The following is a 19,310-nucleotide window of genomic DNA, read 5'->3' on the forward strand; positions in this document are numbered from 1 at the left end:
TTCCTGTGAGCAGGGGTGCCTCAAGTTTGCTTTCAGCTGGGCTGGGGATCCTTGGAATCCTCCAATCATACCCCACAAAGTCCTGAGTGGGGTGGGGGTCAGACCAGTTCCTGGACTAGGGGCTCTGAGAGCCTCTCCCACCTGAATAACTGTAACTGCCCCTTCCTGGATCTCCCTGCTTCCAGAGAGAGCTTTCCACAGCAGAACCAATCATCTCCCTGCCCACACCCTGTCAATGACATCTCCCTCCCATTGCTCTTGGGACAAAGATAAAAGTCCTTCCTATGGCTTCTCAGCTTTATCACCTCCATGAACCAGGCATTTCCCCTTACTTTCTGGGTTCCAGACACACACACTGCTTCCAGTTCTGCAAACATAACCCCTCCTGCCCCAGATTCTTTGCCTCTGCTGCTCTCTCTGCCTGCAGGGCTAAGAGCATGCTGGATAGACGGTAGCCCTTTGAAGGGAACAGTGGGCAGCTTTGTTCCATGGCACAGCAAGGGACACAATAAGGCCAGAGGAGGCTGGCTTCTGATTGGGAAGGATCAGGAATGCCACTGGGGGTGGGGATGGGATCTGGTCATGGGCCACAAGGAGGTTTTCCTACCTCCCACTCCAGGGGCCCCTCTGGATTTCCTAGGGACACCAGACTGGGGTCCTGGAGAGGGTATGGTGGGCAGTCCAGGAGGAAACTTTTCTCATCAGAGGAGTCCCCCTGCCCCCAGGCATCTATGAGATGTGGCCTGGCGCTGCTGCTCCTCTAGGGAGAGGGCCACGTGAGACACAGCTCCAGAGTAAACATGGCAGGTGTGCAGGCTGGGCTGGCAAAAAGGGCCCAGCCTGGGAAAGGACATTCTCAAGTAGGCAAGCCCTGCCACCCATTCAGTCCCAGGTCGGCTGAGAAGCCTGTAGCTTTAAAGCACTCATACTGAGGTCAGTTTTCATATCTGTGAAATGGGGAGAAAGATCCTGCCAGATGGAGGGTGTGAAGAGGCATCGTCATATGGTTTCTGGTCCTCCTGAAGTACCTGGTTTGTCCTGCCACTCAGCTAGCCGCCTAGCCTGGCAGGTTGGCAGCAAGGCAGAGGAGGCCCCAGCCCAAATCTGCCCCTTCCCCTCCCTCAACACAGTCAGGGAGGCCCTCCTTGCAGGCCAATTCCAGGCAGATTCTGTCCTCAACCCAGTCCTCTATGGCTCCCTGGCTTTCAGGATAGAAACCATGCCCCATGGCAAGGTGCACCAGCCAGTGCTGGCCTGGCCCTGCTTCTCCACCTCTCCAACTGGCTCCTCACCCCATGCTTCCCTTCCCCTACCCTGAACTCACTGCACAATGACCCTGAACTCAATGCACAATGTCCTGGCTCTCGGCCCAGTGTCCTTGTCCTCCTTTTCTACTGGGCTGACTTCTCTTTATTCGTCAAAATTCAGCCCCAGCCACGCCACTTTCTAGGAAGGTTCCCGATATTCCCCAGGTGGAACAAGGTGACTCCTTCTGGGATCCTTGCAGCACCTAGTCGTTCCTGGGTGGCAGCTGTCACATAGGCACTGTCTGTCGTGGTGGCTACAGCACTCTGCCCAGGGCCTGGCCCAAGGAGGTGCTGGAACGCACTCAGTGAACAAAACAATGAAGGGCATGGACCTACTGCCAATTGTTCACAGAAGGCACCTGCCCTGCTGCTGGGCCAGAGAGTCACCCAGGACTCCTCTGCTGTTTACAAACCCCACAGCCCAGAGCAGGCGGTGGTGTCCCAGAGGGGTGAGCTGGGCGTGGGCCCGTCTCTCATCTTGGTAGGTGTGTCAGAGCTGGCCTCACAGGAAGGTGGTGGGAGACACCAAGGCGGCTCCCCCGTCTCACAGCAACAGCCTGAGACCCTGCCAGCCAACCAGGCAGGTGGAGAGGCAGCTGGAGTGTGTCTGTGTGTTCGGCAAACCTGCTGCTGGAGCCCCGCTACGGGCCTCTCCTCTGACCCCTCCAGAAAGACTCACTCAGTTAACACCCTGTAGAGCTCAAGAGCTGGGAAAAGAGCTTTTCCCTGCTGACCTGGTTTGCTTCCTCTTAACCAGCAAATGAGCTCATTTTCTGCTTTCCTCTGGCTGCGGGGAAGCTCAGAGCAAAGTTCTGTGCTGCAGCTTCCCCATGAGGGTGTCACAGATCCAATGCTCTTCCTGCTTGCCTCTTCTCTTATTCCCATGGGTTTTGTTTAAAAAAATTTTTTTAAATCCTCACCCAAGGAGATGTTTAATTTATGTATTTATTCAATTATTTATGTATTTATTTATTTTTAGACAGAGACGAAAGGGGACAGAAAGAGAAATATCGATGTGAGAGAGAAACATCAATGGATTGCCTCCTGCATGCGCTCCAACTATGGATCAAAGCCACAACCCAGATATGTGCTCTGACCTGGGATCGAACCTGCAACTTTTGGGTGTACAGGGTGATGCTCCAACCAACTGAGCCACCTGGGCTATAACTGTTTTTTAAGTGTGCTCTGACTATGCAGGAATTGGGTGGAATCTTGGGGGTGACTATCCCTGGGGCATGGATTGGAGAGGATTTAGAGCTGGGGGCTGGGTCACCTCCACGGGACAGATGCTTCCCTCCTGGGATGAGGGCCTCTCTCTGTCTCCTGTGTTCCAGGGCTAGCTCCTTTCCAGGTGGTGAGCACAGGTGTGAAAATCAAATTGCATCATGCAAGTCCCATGTGAAAGGTGCCCAAAAGCTCGCTGAGAACTTCTACCCAGTTCACTTTTTTAATGGAGGTAGGAAGAGTCAAAACTGGTTTTCATGGTCTTAGGTGGTTTGGCTCAGTGGATAGAGTATCGACCTGAGAACTAAAGGTCCTGGCTTCAATTCCAGTCACGGGTACGTACCTCGGTTACAGGCTTGACTCCTGGCCCCAGTAAGGGCAGATGCAGGTGGCAACCAATCAATGTTTCTCTGTCTCTCCCCTTCCCTTCCACTCTCTCTAAATATCAATGGAAAAACATCCTTGGATGAGGATTAACAAATAAAATAATAAAATGAAATAAAAAATAAAAACTGGTTTTCATGGACTGAAACTGAACCTCTGCTCCCAGAGGGTGTTTTCTGGCCCTGGGCCCCAAGCTCGGGTCTGGAGTGACATATACAGGGGTGGTTCAATCTTTCTAAATCTTAGTTTCCACCTTATGAAATGAAGGGAGTGTACCAAAAGCTCTTCAGGGACTTACTGGCCACAGGCCCTCAGGGCTGATTGTGCGAGATGCCAATGTCACATGATGCTAAGTGTTCAGGAGGAGGCTCTGCAGCCCTGGGGTTTGACTGGATGGAACCAGAGAAGCCCACTCCATGAGTTTAAACTACCTGCCTTTATTTGTAATAAGTGGAACTCCCCTCCCCATCATGGTTGAGACCCCACAGGTGGCTGTGGTCACAGGAAGACAGCCATCTTTACACAGTGCGGGGCATGGGGTGATGGGCGGCCATCAGAATCAGAGCTCGATAGACCAGCAGGAAATCTCTGTTTCCAGGGTCCCCTCTTGGTAATCCAGTTGGAGCTTTCTGGGATGGAGAGACAGACATACAGACAGACAGACAGACAGACAGACGGTTAGGAAATCTCAGGTGTCTTGGGAAGAGAGGGAGAGTGCTGGGTCGGGCATGGAGATTCAGGGCCCCTTAGAATCCCCTACAGCACAGGCTGACAAGGCCCAGTCTCCCAAGGGCACCCAGTTGTCCAGGGCTCTGAGACTTCAGGGAGTTTGCTAATGCCCCCAACTCACCCTTAGTGATCTCTGGCTGGGGTGTTTTCTGTGGGTCTGAGTTGACCATTTTGGTGGGGTCACACTGAGAGCTGGGTCAGACATGTCTAAAGCATCAACTTTTCACCCGACTATCTCTCATTCCCAGGCTCGGACAGGGGAGTGGAGGCCCCAGGGACCAGCTCTCAGCCTCCTAGTCCCACCCCTGGCCTGTTTGCGTGGAGTCACCTGGTGGCATTGAACTCAAACCCCCGAGTCCTCAGTGTTCGCTTGCTGTCATCTGTTGCATCTGGGGGCCCCCAGGCAATGCCCTGGTAAAAGCGGCCTGAGAGACAAAGGGTGGGTCAGTGAGGGATAAAGACACGGGGACTGGGAGACACAGGTACTGCCTGTTCCCAGGCAGAGCTGGATCTGAGGATGCCCTGAGCCAGGGTCATGGGCAGCATACCAAGGAGGCCGTCGACGTGGCTGGAGAAGCGGTCAGTGTCCCGCAGGAGCAGCCGAAGCCCCTGCCCAGGGCCGTCCCAGGACAGCAGGCCGATGGTCACTTTGTCTGGGCTGCTGAGCAGCAGGAGCCCCGCCTTGTCCATGGTCATCTTGAGGCTGTGGGGAAACTAGGCTCCTGAGAGCAAGGTAGGCATGGACACACCCTCAGGGGACCCTGGCAGTTGGCGTGGGATGGGTGGGGGAATCCAGCTGTGGCCTTGAGTGGGAAGTCCATTACACATTCTCCTTAGCAACTGGGACCAACCTGAAGTTAATAATATCCGGTGATCCCAGCATTTATAAAACAAAATAACAGTTCCTTTCCCTGTTTTCTTAGATTTCCTTCCCCTCAAATTCGTTTGATATGATTCCCGGGTTATCGGACACACGCTGCTGGTGCCAGATTCTCTTCATGATCAGTGTTTAATTGTAGGTTTAACATCTAGAAGGGCAAGTCTACTCTGATTCTATGCCCTTCTTTTTTACTTAAAATAATCTCTGATGTCTTACCTTTTTGGTTTTCTTGGGAATGTTAGGCTCCTTAGAGCACATTGAACAAGACCCTGCTGGTGCTCTGAGTGACCTTAATGGACCTGCACTAAGTTCACACAGGCTCCGAGGGACTCACTACAGGAGCTGTGGTCTGACATTCTTCACGGAGATCTTCTGTAGCTCCTGAAAGTGTGTGCACCCTGTCGCTATGATTAAGAGGAGCACTTTATTCATCTTCTGGTGCGCAAGTACTTATCAAGTAACAGGAAACTTTAAGATCTGGCATGAAATGGGCGATTTTCAGGTGAGCCCCTCAGGTTTTCTAGGAGCTCACTCATTTGTCAGGTGGAAACCAGTCTCTACTGAGGGGCTCAGTTAGGGGCGTGGACGAGGCTCTTTGTACTCAGCACAGGCTGGGACTAGGAGGGTGGTCTCCCAGAGGGCCCAAGCCTCGGCCCGCTCCAGGCCCCTCGTGACATCTGGACCTGCAGAGCTGCCTCTGGAAGGCTCGATGGTGAGGCAGCCCCACCCAGAAGAGGTCACCATCTACTTCCCTTACCTGCCAGCGCCAGGTGTTTGATGGACAGTCTCTCCCCATCAGAGCTTCAGGAGTGTGCTAAGACTGACTTTCATAACCTCCCCCTGGTGGACAGTGCCTTCCAACTTCTCACTGCTGTCATCATTCCCTCACCACGGAGACAGCTGCCCTCCGGCATGCCCTGTGGGCACCACCCCTTCTAATGAGCAAAGTGCTGCCCTGCCACATTCCCTCATTGGGTCTCCCCTCAGCCTCTAACTCAGGCTTGGAGTGATTCTCCCCAGGCATGAGTGAGGAAACTGAGGCTAAGAGGGTCTAAGCAGCCTGCCCAGGGTCAGTCACACACAATTAGCAGCAGTGTGGCTCCAAGCCACTGTCCCCTGCACGGGAAAATGACCTGGGTTAGGTGTGGCCATGCCAGGGGCCAAGCCCACATCTGGTCCCCCGGAAGTGCCAGGCCACCCAGACCTGCATATGTGGTGGCCAATGAAAGGTGTGGGTGGATGTATGAGTGCAAGGGTCAGTGTTCAGGGGAATGACCGTGTGTGAGAAGCCAGGTCCCCAGGACAACTGCTGGTGCCCCCAGAGAAAAAGAGGTATGGCTCTGCCCAACCAGTGGGGGCGGCCCACTGCAGAGGACTCGAGCCCAGCCCAAGCACTTCATCCCCAAGCCTGTGGCCTCAGGCCACCGGTCAGCACTGGCACTGGCTAACGTAGCCTGAGAGGTCATTGCTGGTACCCAGCCTGAAGCTTACCCAGGCATCACCACGAACAGCGTCTCCTTCCATTTGTACTGAGAGCTTCTTCGGTCCCTAGTCACTACCACGTGCTCAGGGGACACGTGGACCAGCAGCTGGGGATTCTTGAAAGTCACCTCGATCCATGAGAACTGGGCCTTCTCCATGTCATACTCGCCAATCATCTCGAGACCTGAGAGAGCCGGGAGCAGAGGTCAGAGGCATGGCCCTCTGTGATTCCGTCCCTGAGAACTGTCCTTCACCAACCCCCTCCTCACTGCCCTTTCCCAGCATTCCCTCACACTGGAGTCTGGTTTCCACAATCTTTTCTCTCCTCCCTTGGTTGCATTTGACTTTGGAAGCACCACAAATCCTCAGTGATGGACACTTTCAGGTGAGCCCTCTGAGAAGGGCAATCGTGTCTGAAGTCCATGAACATTGATAAAGCGCATTAGTTGCGGGGCCCTGAGCGAGGTGCCATGGCCAAGAGTGAGATGGCAAATCATTGGTCTCCGCCCTCAGGGAGCAAACAGACTCTAGGCCTGGTGTGTGGAGGTGGGAAATCGTGTGTGAGCATCCCTGAGTGCTGTATGTCCCCACGTCTGACTTGACACCTCAGCTCAACCAGTACGACCCTTCTGGGGGGTGGGGAGCAGGTCTGGTCAGCACACCTCCCTCCTCTTGCCATTCGTCTCCTCCAGACTCTCTATGGTCCCACTACTATCTTTCAGGGCTCTGGGCTTCTGCCAACCTCTGCCTCTCCCTAGTAAACCCCACTTGTCTGCCAAGGCCCAGTCACTCCTGTGTGACCCTGTGCAGCCTCATATGCCCCTCAAACAGCCCTGGCCTCCTCTCCTGGGCTTCTGCCTCTAGGCTGCTTTAGGCACTGACTGCAGAGGGTTTCTCTGGAAGGTGACTGCTCAGGGCCTCACCTTGGTCAGGGTCTGAGAGCAGGAGTAATAATGGCCCACGGGTGCTCTTGATGTCCACACAGAGCTGGTCCACGCTCTGCCCAGGCAGAGGCAGGATGAAGGTCGGAGCCTGGATGGGGGCTGGGGCAGCAGATGCGGTTCTTGGGGCAGGTAGAACATCTGGAGGGCAGCGACGGGAAGGGGGGCTGAGGGGGGCAGGCACCTACTTGGTGGTGGGGCTGTTGGGTTTGTTTCTGAAAGAAAAAGTCTTTGTTTAGGCATCCCCTTCCTCACAGTTGGAGGCAGGGGGAGTTGAAGGATACGATCGTGTATAAATGTGGCCAGGGTTCCTTCTCCACTTCAACATTGAGAAACATGTAACAGGCTCCTAGAGATCCCCAGGGCTCCCCCATCCCAGGGTCTTCCTGCTATAGGGCGGTTATCTACTTCAGGGAATCTGGTCTGGGGACGTACCTTCCATTGTTTCATCCAGGTGATCAACCCCCATAGTGGGACCAGAGGAGGAGGAAGATGCTAGTACAGGATTTGCCAGAAACAGAAAGGGAGAAGGCAGTCAGGATTCAGCGCAATCAGCACGCCCTCCAGCCACCACTGCCACCTGCACCTGCCAAGCTCCAGCCCTGCGACCCCTCCCCATTCACCCAACCTTGGAGAGCACACTTTTAGGAAAAACTGAGGAGACAGGGTCCAGCCTGGTGTTGGGCTGGGTCTGAATCCAGACTGGAGATCAGAGACAGCTCATGGGGCCACTCATGGCTTGGGGAATGGTGGGAGCCTTCCCTTTCTAGAAGGTTCCATTCTGAGCCAGCCTGCAGAATGTCATGAGTCTGGTTCAGTGAAACTAAATGACACACTGCTTCATGTCAAGACCACAGCAACTCTGCCTGGTCGGTGCCCAGCCCTGTGCAGGGTGCTTGCCCTCATCCAGTTCTACAGGCAGGATGACCATCCCCTTGGGGAAACGAGGCCTCCGAGGTCAGAAGTGGCTCACCCATCCCACTCGGTAGCCTCGGATCCGGATTTCTCTCAGACGTGAGCTCAACATCAGAAGGAATAGGAAATCCAGGTGATGCAGATCTCCAGCGGGCACGTCATGAAATCCAGCATACGAGCTAAATCCACCTTTAGAAAAATTGACACCTGCAGTCTTGGCTCAAGCAGAGTCATGGGTCCCCACCACCAGGGCTCTGGGACCCAACTGGGAGACGCATGTACAGAGGGCAGATGGCTCCCTTCCCCACACCCACCACTCTGAGAGCCTCTCCCCCTTCAGCCAGGAGAAATTCAAGCTGGAAAAGGAACCCTTCTTGAATTCCTCCCACCCTGCTGGGATATCAGTCACTTCCAACTACCTTGTCCTCTGAAGTTTCTTCTGCCACTAACAAAAGGTCCTGCATAGCTGCCTCCTCATCAGACACACCTGAACTTGAGTCCCAGCCCTGCCACCAGCCAGGTGAGCCAAGCAAGCCACTCACCCACAGTCAGGGCAGAGCCCAGCCTGTGGCCAAGGTCAAGGTTCTGTCAATCCCCCCTCCCACCACCGCTGCTCCTCTGCTACCTGCTCCTTTGATCATTGAGTGTCCCATGGCTCCATATCTGAAGACATCATAACCTGGAAATCAGAGAGACCTGGGTGTGCATCCAACTGGATGGGGAATGTGCCCCTAGAGCCCAGGACAGCCAATATCTGAACGAACAGGTGACTAAATGCACCAACGTGCTTGGGCAGACAATGCCCCTCCTGGCAGCAGGCTGGGCTGGAGACGCCCTGGCCAGCAACTTTGTGGGACTGGGGTCTGAGGTCCTGAATCAGCCACCTGTCATCAACGGCAGCCTTTGACGGTATTAGGCCCTTACCTGAGGCAACCTTTCCTGGATAAAACAAAAAAAGAAGAGAGAGAAAGAAAGTGAGTGAGAGAGGGAGAGAGAGAGAAAGAAAGAGAGAGAGAGAGAGAGAGAGAGAGAGAGAGAGAGAGAGAGAGATACTATTGGGTAGTTTGGTACGTTTGAAGTGCTTATTTAACCTGCTTCCCCACCCCAGCACCACAGAGCTGCAGTGCATATGGGAGGGTCGGGAGACCTGGCCTGTTTCCTCATCAATGAAATGGGATGCATCTCCTGGGGGTCCTGGGAGTCTGTGTGGCCGGGTTAGGGTCTCGGTCAGGACGTGGGGGAGGGGCTGGGGGGAGAGACTGGGTCAAAACTCTGTTGCCACAGAGCTAGGAGCCCACTGTCACACCCACCATTTTCCACGGGCTTCTCAGCAACTTGAGACTGTTCTTGGCCTTCAGGTTTGGTGACCACCATGGACGTGAGGGGGGTGACAAAGCTATAGTTGAGCGACAAGCCCAGAGCTTGGGTCTCCAGGGCCTGCTTATCAGCATCGGATGCGGAAACCCTGCAGGTAGAGAGCATCAGAGGGCCAGCAGGTCCTGGATGCCTAGCTCCATTCTCCCTCCCTTCCAGACCCTTGGGGGTGGAGCCGGGGTCCCTACTGGGAGAGTCTGGAGCTCAGACACCACTCCATGACCCCCCTCTCTCCATACCTAGGTGATGCCCAGGCCACCTGTGCTGTCCCACCCATGAGGAGCTTGGGGAGACACTGAGGCCGTGTGTGGCCGCCCCAGCAGGCCCTCGGGGGTGCAGGCCACCCACATTCGCTCCAGCAGTTGGTGGATGGTCAGGTATGCCCAGAGTCTCTCCATGAAGCCGTGGAAGATGTACTTGGGCTTTTGAAACTCCTCTTCCTGCTTTGCCACCTGGAACTCCATTTGGAAGGTGATGTTCTCCGTGGTCTGGAAAGAGGGGCCCAGCCAGGCGGCAGCAGTGAGGGCCTGCCACCCTTACCTGGCCTGCCGCTTCCCAGCACTTCCATGAGAAACCTAGTTGGGACTGGGCAGGTCCTACGGATTGGCTGTGAGGACTGCATTCCCTTCGAGTAGGTAGGGAGCAGGGAGGGAGTTCAGGGGCGTAAGGGGCTCAGCCACAGAGCCTCCAAGGATGAGAAGGAGGTGGAGAGAAAAGGTAGAAACTATCACAGGTGCAATGCCAGGAACTAAGATCACATGCAGCTTTTGGGAGGAAGGATAATGAGGACGGGATCTGGACCCCAGGCCAGTGCAGAAGCAGCAGCAAATGTGTTTAAAGCAGAAAGGGTCCCAAGACGGCCCACCCCAAAGATGGACACTCTGGGGACAGAGACAAGTGCCTTCCCCAGCAGTCATGGCAGAGTACGAAAGAGGGCTCAGGCCTTGATAGGGTTTGGGGCCCCATGTACCCCATTAGGCTGCCCTGACCAAGCTAGTGCCCCCTGCTGGGACCAGGCACTGTCCAGTGGTGACAGCAAGGCATGTGCCCAAGTTTCAGGCGGACTGCTGCTTCCTTCCCCGGGGTGGGGCCTTCTGCCCTCAGGCTGACCTGGCCAGCAGCCTGGGAAGTGGGGCCTGTGGGCAGAGGAACTGCAGGCTTTCCTGTCACCATTCCCCGGCGGCCAAAAGCCTTTGCTATGTGGATCAGACCCCATCCCCGCAGCTGGAGACACCCTCCCCTGTCTCTCACCAGAGCCGGGCCTCCCACACCTTTGTCACCTGCAGGGCGCCTGCACAAATGTCCTGTCCACCTGCACAAATGTCCTGTCCACCTGCACAGCTATCCTGTCCACCTGCACAAATGTCCTGTCCACCTGCACAAATGTCCTGTCCACCTGCACAAATGTCCTGTCCACCTGCACAAATGTCCTGTCCACCTGCACAAATGTCCTGCCCACATGCACAGCTATCTATTGGAAGGTTTTCCTTAAGTGAAAGTTAAACAGACTAACACTCTTCACTCGGCCTTGTCCCCAGCAAGACTACCAGGGAGATGCTCGGTCTGGGGTGGGAGTTCTATTTCTCAGAAGATACATTAGGATAAATACGTGATTACTCAAACAAAGACATGTCACCCCCTTATCACCCTGGGTTCCGCACTTTGGGAACTCCCAGCTTCCAGGATAGCACCAGCAGCTAACATGAACGTAGCCCCTCTGAATGCCTGATGCAGCCACCCTTCCACGCCAGGATGGCTGGCCACACTCACCAGCTGCCCGCTGACCGTGGCTGAGAGCACATCAGGGCTCTGGGCCCGGAGCTTCCCGGCCACTACCATCTCGGAGCCCTTGAAGAACAGCGGGAAGTTGTCCTGCGTGACCTCCTCCACGGCATTGCCTGGGTACTCGAAGGTCACTGTGGTCAGCAGGGGGTTGGCCACCTCCTGGTAGAAGTCCTGCAGAGTGGGGTGTGTCATGGGGGCCGGGCAAGGTGGTCCCTGACTCTCCCAGGCCTCAGGGGTAGGCTGGCACCTGCAGCTGCAGGGCGGAGTCCGAGTCCTCGTAGATGCGCCTAGCCAGGCCGCCGTTGTCCAGCGCCAGCTTCTCCAGGAAGGCGTAGCTGACGTCGAAGCCAAAGCCCAGGCAGAAGAGGCTGTACTGACCGCGTACGGCCTCCTGCACATTCTTCTGGATCTTCCTGGGGTTGGTCTCGCCTGGACCCAGTGTTTGGGGACAAGGGTCAGAAAACAGGGATTTGCTCAGGGGATATTTTTGGAATCTCAGATCCTGAGAGGCCTCAGGGATTCCCTCCCTTCCCCAGGCCCCACAGTAAGCCAGGATGTAGCCCCAGCGATGCCCTCTGGGCAGTGTGCCCTGGAGTTGCTGCTGTGCCCTCACCCACAGTGGGGTCGCCATCAGTGAGGAGGAGGAGGAGGGAGACGCTCCCTGGGGGCAGCTGCTCCTCCCGGGTGGCTATGTCCATCAGCAGCACAGCCAACATCATTGCATCGTTGATATTGGTTCCTGAGGGACACACAATCTCAGGATGGCTCTCAGGCGGAGCTCGTGCCCGGAAGCCCCTAACCTGCAGGGCTGCCTGGCGCTCACCTCCCTGGGCCTGGATGCTGTTAGCATATTTCTTGGCCTCCTCCACATTCTGGGTCGAAGCTGGCACCAGCGATGGCTTCCACTTGGTTGCTTCACTGCTGAAGCTAATGAGGTTGAAGTGGTCTTCCGGCCTGAGGTCCTCTAGGATCTTGATGAGGGCTTCCCGAGTCTGGTCAGGGGAAGGGGAAACAAGGTGTGTGTCTCAGTGGGACCTCCTTGGGGGTTCCTGTGCCCTTGGGCTGCACCCCCACGCCCACACTTGCAGTGGGAACATGGTGAATGCTCCAGGGGCAGGACCGGCTCCAACCTGGGACTCTGGCAGCCTCCTACCCAGGAAGATGGAGGAGGGAGGGTCTGCCTGCTAGACCAGAGCTGACAGTAGGGGCATCTGAGAGTTTTCAGGGCCCTACCCTGGCCTGTGGTACCCACCTGCTGGATTTTCCTGCCCCTCATGGAGCCACTCGTGTCGATGACGAAGATCACATTCTTGGGTATCGTGGAGAGGCCCTCGGGGGCAAAGTAGTGCACAAAGTAGCCATTCTCGATCTATGACCAGAGTGAGACACACCCCAGGTGAGATGAGAGCTACAGCCTGCCCTGCCCCACCCCACCTCCTTACCCCAAATCCCCGGGTCCCCATCCTCTCCTCCTTTTAAGCTCCTCTGTCACAGTCCCACTGATAACCTCCCCAAATCCTCGTCATCTCTTTTTTTACTCTTTATTGTTGAAAGTATTACATATGTCCCTTTTTTTCCCCATTGACCTCTTCTAGTCTGCCACCCGCTCCAGTCCTTCACCACCCTATTGTCTGTGTCCATGGGTTATGCATATATGCACACAAGTCTTTCGGTTGATCTCCTCCCACTCACACAGTGTAGCTACTCTTTTGGTGAAATATTCCCGGCTATGCATGACCCCCTAGAACTCTACTCCACTTTGCCTCCTATTTGTTTGAATATCTGAGGTGGTTTAGAGGTAATAAACCTTCCTTAGCTGATGAAACCCCCCTCCCTCCTGCCCCCCAACCCTCCCTGGCCTTCCCGCTGCAGTTTGACAATCAGTTTGAGGCAGCTCTGCCTCTGTATCTATTATTGTTCAAAAGTTTGTAATGGTCTTTATTATCCATGAATGAGTGAGATCATGTGGTATTTTTCCTTCATTGACTGGCTTATTTCACTTAGCATAATGCTCTCCAGTTCCATCCATATGCATACAAGTCTTTTGGTTGATCTCCTCCCACTCACCCAGTGTAGCTACTCTTTTGCTGAAACATTCCCGGCTATGCATGACCCCCTAGAACTCTACTCCACTTTGCTTCCTATTTGTTTGAATATCTGAGGCGGTTTAGAGGTAATAAACCTTCCTTAGCAGATGAAACTTTCTGCCTCTGAAAGGGAATTCTATCAGGGACACCATAACTAAACCGCATAATTTCTGTCTGTTGCCTTCGGTGCACACTGACTGGCAGGAGCAGTTTTTTTGCCTTTTCTTCGGCAACAGCCAGGCTCAGGCTCCTGAGGACGGATGGGTTTCCTGGTTATTCTGCTCTCCCCGGGAGCCCACGCACCTGAATGGAGCCTCCAGAGAGGGTGCGGTTCACATCATAGCGGATGATGAAGTCGCCATCCACAACCGTGTCCTGTTGCTCTGCAGACTTCTGTTGTTGGGAGAGCGTCGGCTTGAATCGGATGTGAGCCTGGAGGAACGACCGAGTGGGCTGATGTCGGGGAGCAGCGAGGCAACGCTCACACCCCTCACCCCATCTGAGAATCACCCGGGATGAGAGCTCCCCCGTAGGTCAAATCCCAGGGAACTTTCTCTCAGGCTGGGCTGTCAGGTGGACGGCCTCAGTACAGTGGATGGGTGTGAGCGAGGAGCCTCTGCTCCGGAGCCGTGTGAGCAGAGCCTGGGCTCAGGATGTGTATGATCCAGCCTCCGCCTTTCCCCCAGGTCCTGGGACCCTAACGTCAGTGTCCTTTCCCAGTCGCTCCCTAACCTCAGGTTCAAGCCAGTACCCGCCGTCCTCCTCTAGGCCCTGCCCTCCTCATCCCCCTCATGTGAGTGCGGACACAGAGACCTCAGAAGTCTGCCAGCCGAGAGATTCTGCCCAATTGTCCCACTCTCTGGGGACCCAGGCTCACAGGGCAGCCTGAAGACAGGCCCCTCGGTACCCTCCCCTCCCACCCACGGTGGCAGGCCCACCTTGGTCTGGTTCTGTGAGACGGTGAGGGCGTCTGCAAGCTCATTGGTCATGAAGGTGCTCTCTGTCTCCAGAAAGCTGATGCCCTGAGGCTCAAAGATGTGAATGTCCATCTGGAAGAAGAAGGGGGTCACTGGGTTAGCCAGGAGCCAGGGCTGGGCCTCACAGGAGGCTGAGGGGACAGGGGGGCCACCCTTGGCTGCACAGGGGTCACCCAGGAGGCCTCCTGGGAGGAGGCAGTTCCAGGTACCTGCAGGTGCTTGACCAGCTGCTGGGGCTGCACCTTCAGCAGCAGCTCATACACTCCCAGGCGCCGCTTGAGCAACTCCTCGTACACCAGCTCGAAGGTGACCTTGGCAGCAGGGGCTACACTGACCGACACCTGGAACTGCTCCATCTTTCTCCCAGTGGCCCTGGGGGAGGAGGGCATCAGGCCTGCCCCTCCAGTCCAGGTAGGGTATGGACACTGGAGGCAGGAGCAGAACTAAAGGCAGGGGCACCTTCTGCTCCACCCCCACTGGGGTCTCCCGCACACCCTTGGGCTCACTTGACGAGGCCAGCGCTCTCCCCCCTGGCCACAGCTGCACTGTACTGCTTCTGGGCTGCATCCTTCTGCTTGATGTTCCCTGGGTACATCACACCGTCGATGATCCTGGGGCAAGAGGGTGGGTGCTGTCAAGAGTCTGGTGGGGGGGGGGGGGGAGGCTCTCTCCAATCCCACCTCCTCCAGGGAGCCTCTCAGGGACTTACTGTGCCTCCTGATAGAGTGACTCCTACCTGGACTGGACCTAACCCATTTATTATGCACCGACTGTGTACAAGACTGTGCAGGACCCAGGGTAAGGGCCAGCAGCCTCTGCAAGGTGTGCCAGGCCTCCATCGACCCCAAGGCATACACAATGGAAATGAACATTCGTTTTACTGAAGGGACAGGAGAGGAAGGTTGCAGAGGAGACAGGGCTGAGCTAAGTCCTGGCCTGTCTTCTCCCTCCCACTCTGGCCCCACATTCCAATTGCCCCCTCCATCTCATAGACTGTCCCAGAGGAACCTGTCGACCAGCAGCACACGCTTTCTGAGCTGCGCTTGCACCCAGCCCTGTGCCAGCTGTGTGGGGCAGAATGAGGAGGAGGGAGATGCCAGGCTCCCAGGCCAGTGGGAGACACAGGGCAAATAGTCTTTGAACCCTCTTCCCACCAGCACAGGGCAGGGAGGAATGCAGAGGTGGGTGGAGGGAGGGGTGAAATGAGGAAGGGATGGAGGGACAGATGGAATTTGGAGGGAAGGAGGGAGGGATGGGGATGGAGGAAGAGATAGAAGGAGGGAGGTTGGAGGGATGAAAAGAGGAAGGAAGGGAGTGGGGGATGGTGGACCATTTCTAGGAGTAAATAAAGCCTCTGGTTCCTGTCCTGCCTGCAGGTGGAGTGCACACACCTCCTGTCAGGAGGAGGTCCTCTCCCCTGAGGGACACGGGGGAGGGGATGGCAGAGCTGGATGGGGAGGGGACGCGGAGGGGGCGGGAAGGCACCTACATGGAGAAGTTGGTGATGAAGGCTTTCTTGGGCAGCTCTATCTGGAAGGTGGCCTCCTGCATGGAATCCGCTCTGTTGACCACCCTGCTGGTGATGACCGTGTGGGCAAACCGAGAGGAGACCCTGGAGTCCACAGTGAGGCTGTAGATGTCGATGGCATTCTGGAGCAGTGAAGGAGGAGGGCTGGAGCTATTTCAACGCCAGCCCTACTTGGAGCCATGCTCTTCAAGAGCAGGCCTTGACCTAGGTCCCAAACCAAGCCCTGGCCCTACCCAGACTGAGCGATGGATGCCTCAGGCAAAACCCCGTGAGGCATTTCACCTGTGGATCTTTCTCTCAAATAAGAGGCAGCTCTGTGCTCCATTCCGCACCCTACAGAGCCAGGGGGCAGGGACCAGTCTGCCAAACACGGGATGGAAGGTGGAGCCTGAGCCCCAGTGTGTCTGGGAGGGGACGCTCACTTTTCCAGGCCCCGATTGGGATCCGGAAGCTCAAGGTCTTAGCTCTGAACAGTGTCAGGGCAGCAAACAAGTCCTTTGATTTCAGGGGCCTCCAGGAGCTGGGAGAATCTGGAGATGACCAGGGTCCAGTCCCTAAGAGCTGGGAGGCTTCTCCTTTGCCCCCTTTCCCTGCAGCCGTGGGCCCCACCCCCCAGCTGCCCTGCCCTGCAGCCCAGGCCCTGGCCCTGCAGAGACGGTCAGTCCCCACAGGTCACTGACCCAGGCGCCTGACCTTCCACCCAGGTCTAAGGTTCGCATGTGCACACATGAGAAGCCTTACAATCGCCATCCTGCATACGACACACTTGTGTACATGCCAGCTCTGTTCACCTGCACATGCAGCCTAGCAGAGGTGGGCGCCTGGCTGAGCGGCTTGTTACACACGTGAGTGTCTGCTCTGTGCCAGGCACTGTACTAAGCACTTCATAGTGTTACAGGTTCCATCTTCACAACAAACCTCCGAATAGGGTCTATTATTACCCTGCTTCACAGATGAAGAAAGGGAGACAGAAGAAGCATCATTACGTTGAGGATGTTCAGCGAGGGAGAGCGAGAGCTGGGCTCATGATCCTCACTCCCACCCTCCCCCACTGCCGGCCTCCAGGGGCAACCTTCTAGGCTGCAATTCCTCACCTGGAACATGGAATAGGATCACCCCTTCTAGCAAAGGGGGTTGGGGTGTGGGGAGAGGCATCAAGCCCTTGGGACGTATCTGGTGGATGGTCAGCACCATTTTTTTGCACACACACTGATCTGTGCTCACCTGCACGCTCACACACACACAGGCTCTCACTCACCAGCTCATACCACTCACACTCCAGTGCACACACAGGTGCCTGAGTCACCCGCTACCTTTTGGGCACTGGTGGTCTGGAGGACAGCCAGCAGCGAGAGCAGGACCAGCACGATGCCACAAGCACGGGCAGGGCCTGGGGGCTTCATTTGGCTCCAGTGCCTGGCAGGCTGCTTCTGAACTTGAGAGGAAGTGGGGAATGAATTAGTAACCTCCTTGCTGCTCCGCCCCTCCAGGGGCAGGTTCCAGTTGCAGTGGACTCAGATAAGTGAATGTCCTGTGGACCTTGGCTGAGGACAGACACATGCACAATAAGTCCTCAGTGTCATCAGGATAGGTTCTTGGAAACGGCAACTTTAAGTGAAATGATGTTCACCTTAGAAATGAGTTCACGTCCTGAGGCCTATTTCTGGTCACAAAAACATCACCAAACTTCTAGATAAAAATCCAAAATGTTGAAATCAGTGTGAGCTACACTTATATTTAAGAAAGATTCATAAAACCAAGTGAGATCATGCTTTTCCAACTTGCTTATTCCAGTTTAGGGGTTCAGATGCCCAAAGCCTCTCCCAGCAGTTCAGGGTGTAAAAGGTGAGACCCCAACCTGGACAGGACACCCCTCCATCGAAGGTCACACTGACACACACCCACACTAGACTGGAACGATGGAGACACACTGGTTCATCTCACGTGCACATCTTGGGGATGTGGGAGGAAACCATGGAGAAAACCCACAAAGACACGGGGAGGCCAATAAACTCCACACAGTGGCCCCCACTAGGAATTGACATTTTTCCTCATCAACATGATAACCTAAAGAGGCTGAATAAAACGACATTATTCCAGGACCTGCTATACTGAGGAAAGGCAGGCTCAGGTGGGAGCTAGGTACTGGCATGCCTTCTGAAAGGTCTAGAACCTTCCCAGGTCAGCATTACCCTTTACACCAGTCGGTCCACCAACAAGCGCCCTGGGGCCTGGGGACACAACAGTGAACCAGCCCACTCTCCATCAGCCCAGCCTGGAGGAGACAGAGGAGTGGCTGAGAAGAGGAGGGCGGGGGCAGCTTCAGGGAGGAAGGGGCCTGCAGGCCAGGTTGGTGTGACTGGGCAGTGGGGCCCTACAGGCCCTGAGCACTCCTTGGGGTGTCTGAGTGGGGCAAGATCTGCTGGGGTCAAGGCCGGGTGGATCTGCCTTATTTCTGGGGTGAGAGAGGCTGGGCCCAGGAGACCCTTCTCTCTCCTGGGGTCCCAGGCTGCTGTTCAGGACCCATTAATCTAGCCAGGGCTCTGGGTGCAACTCCAGCAAGGCCCCCAACACAAGACCTGCACTTTGGCAACACAAACCGAGAGCCAAAAATATGCCACGCCTTGTGGCCCAGCAGCCTCCCTCTGTGGAATTTACTGAATGTGTGGAACAAACAAGAAGGGACAGAGCTCCTCCAGGGGGCGATTCCCTGTGGTGGCCTGTACACACAGGTGACCTGCATGGAGGTCAGTCACTGAAGGGGAAAGGGCAAATGGCTGTTCCGTCAGCACACCAAGGCAGTGCCCTTGTCACCAGCCCAGACCCACGGAGGGTGGCCCCAGGCCTGGGGTAGGATTACTGATGACTTTAGATTTTCCTTTAATAAAGTTGAAATGATTTCTTTTTAATTGGTTTTAGAGTAAGGGAGGCAGGGAGAGGGAGAGGGAGGGGGAGAGAGAAAGGAAGAGAGAAAGAGACATGGATGTGAGAGAGAAACATGTACCGGCTGCCTCCTGCAGGCACCCGCACCGGGGATCAAACCCCCCACCTTTTGACGACTCTCCAACCAACTGAGCCATACCAGCCAGGGCTAAAGTGGAAAAGTCTTAAAACAAACAGCAATAAAATGAATAAATAACAGGATCCCGACGCTGCTGGTGCGTGTCCCGGTGGCTCGGGGAAAGCCTAGCCCCTGGACCAGTGGCCACAGACGGGGTAAAGATGCTGCAGACAAGCGTGGCGGGTGCCACATCCCGGGCTGGGGAAGGACTCCTGACACTCGCCTGGGGAGGGAGAGGGGTAGTTATCTTGGGACCCTGGGCAGTGATGGGTCTGCAGAGGGCTGGGAGGGTCTCCTCCATCAGCCCTGCGGTGGCCCTGGGGGAAGGGCATCCTGGACTTTGGAGCTGCCTGCGGCTGCTCCCCTTCCTTCTGGGGACTCCAGCCAGAAGCCTCATCTCTGTGCATAACGACACAGCTCGCCCTTTGGCTCTGATTGGCATCCCACAGGGGGACATACCGCCATCGACACGCTGGGGGAAGAGCCTCCCAAAGGAGCCCAGTGAGCTGGCCCAGGCCCTGTCCCCACAGAAGGTCTGCTCCCTCAGGGCGGAGAACACAGGCCCAGCCTGGAAACAGCTATATAAGGAGGCCAGGCTAGGCCGGGACATGGGAAAGGCTCAGAGCAGCCAGCTCC

The 19,310-nt window shown here is 55.8% G+C and overlaps 2 protein-coding genes across 2 annotated transcripts in view; both read right to left on the reverse strand.

The window, feature by feature from the left end:
• Nucleotides 1-19,310, reverse strand: part of LOC102429099 (musculoskeletal embryonic nuclear protein 1) — a 41,901-nt gene that overhangs the window by 20,095 nt on the left and 2,496 nt on the right. The window lies entirely within an intron of this gene.
• On the reverse strand, nucleotides 3,465-17,016 carry LOC102420340 (inter-alpha-trypsin inhibitor heavy chain H4). The gene is made up of 21 exons (XM_023755743.1): nucleotides 16,927-17,016; nucleotides 15,575-15,735; nucleotides 14,592-14,696; nucleotides 14,295-14,457; nucleotides 14,047-14,157; nucleotides 13,412-13,540; nucleotides 12,274-12,390; nucleotides 11,845-12,013; nucleotides 11,635-11,760; nucleotides 11,269-11,450; nucleotides 11,007-11,192; nucleotides 9,585-9,724; nucleotides 9,173-9,327; nucleotides 8,542-8,801; nucleotides 7,590-7,638; nucleotides 7,383-7,442; nucleotides 6,930-7,088; nucleotides 6,016-6,190; nucleotides 4,193-4,347; nucleotides 3,973-4,069; nucleotides 3,465-3,544 (listed from the first exon to the last, which is right to left on the reverse strand). The coding sequence occupies exons 1-21, from the start codon at nucleotides 17,014-17,016 to the stop codon at nucleotides 3,475-3,477; spliced, it is 2,859 nt and encodes a 952-aa protein (XP_023611511.1). The 3' UTR covers nucleotides 3,465-3,474.

Source organism: Myotis lucifugus, unplaced genomic scaffold (genome assembly GCF_000147115.1).
Source record: "Myotis lucifugus unplaced genomic scaffold, Myoluc2.0 scaffold_83, whole genome shotgun sequence".
Taxonomy (NCBI): Eukaryota; Metazoa; Chordata; class Mammalia; order Chiroptera; family Vespertilionidae; genus Myotis; species Myotis lucifugus.

Bases quoted from the DNA above. Each gene is read 5' to 3' on its own strand.
- LOC102420340 (XM_023755743.1), bottom strand. From the start codon at position 17,016: ATGAAGCCCCCAGGCCCTGCCCGTGCTTGTGGCATCGTGCTGGTCCTG. The intron at 4,348-6,015 runs GTAAGCTTCAGG...GTTTCCCCACAG, and splicing joins CTGTTCGTGGTGATGCCTGG to CCTCAAGATGACCATGGACA. The intron at 3,545-3,972 runs GTGACTCCACGC...TCTCCATCCCAG, and splicing joins TTTGAGTTCAATGCCACCAG to AAAGCTCCAACTGGATTACC.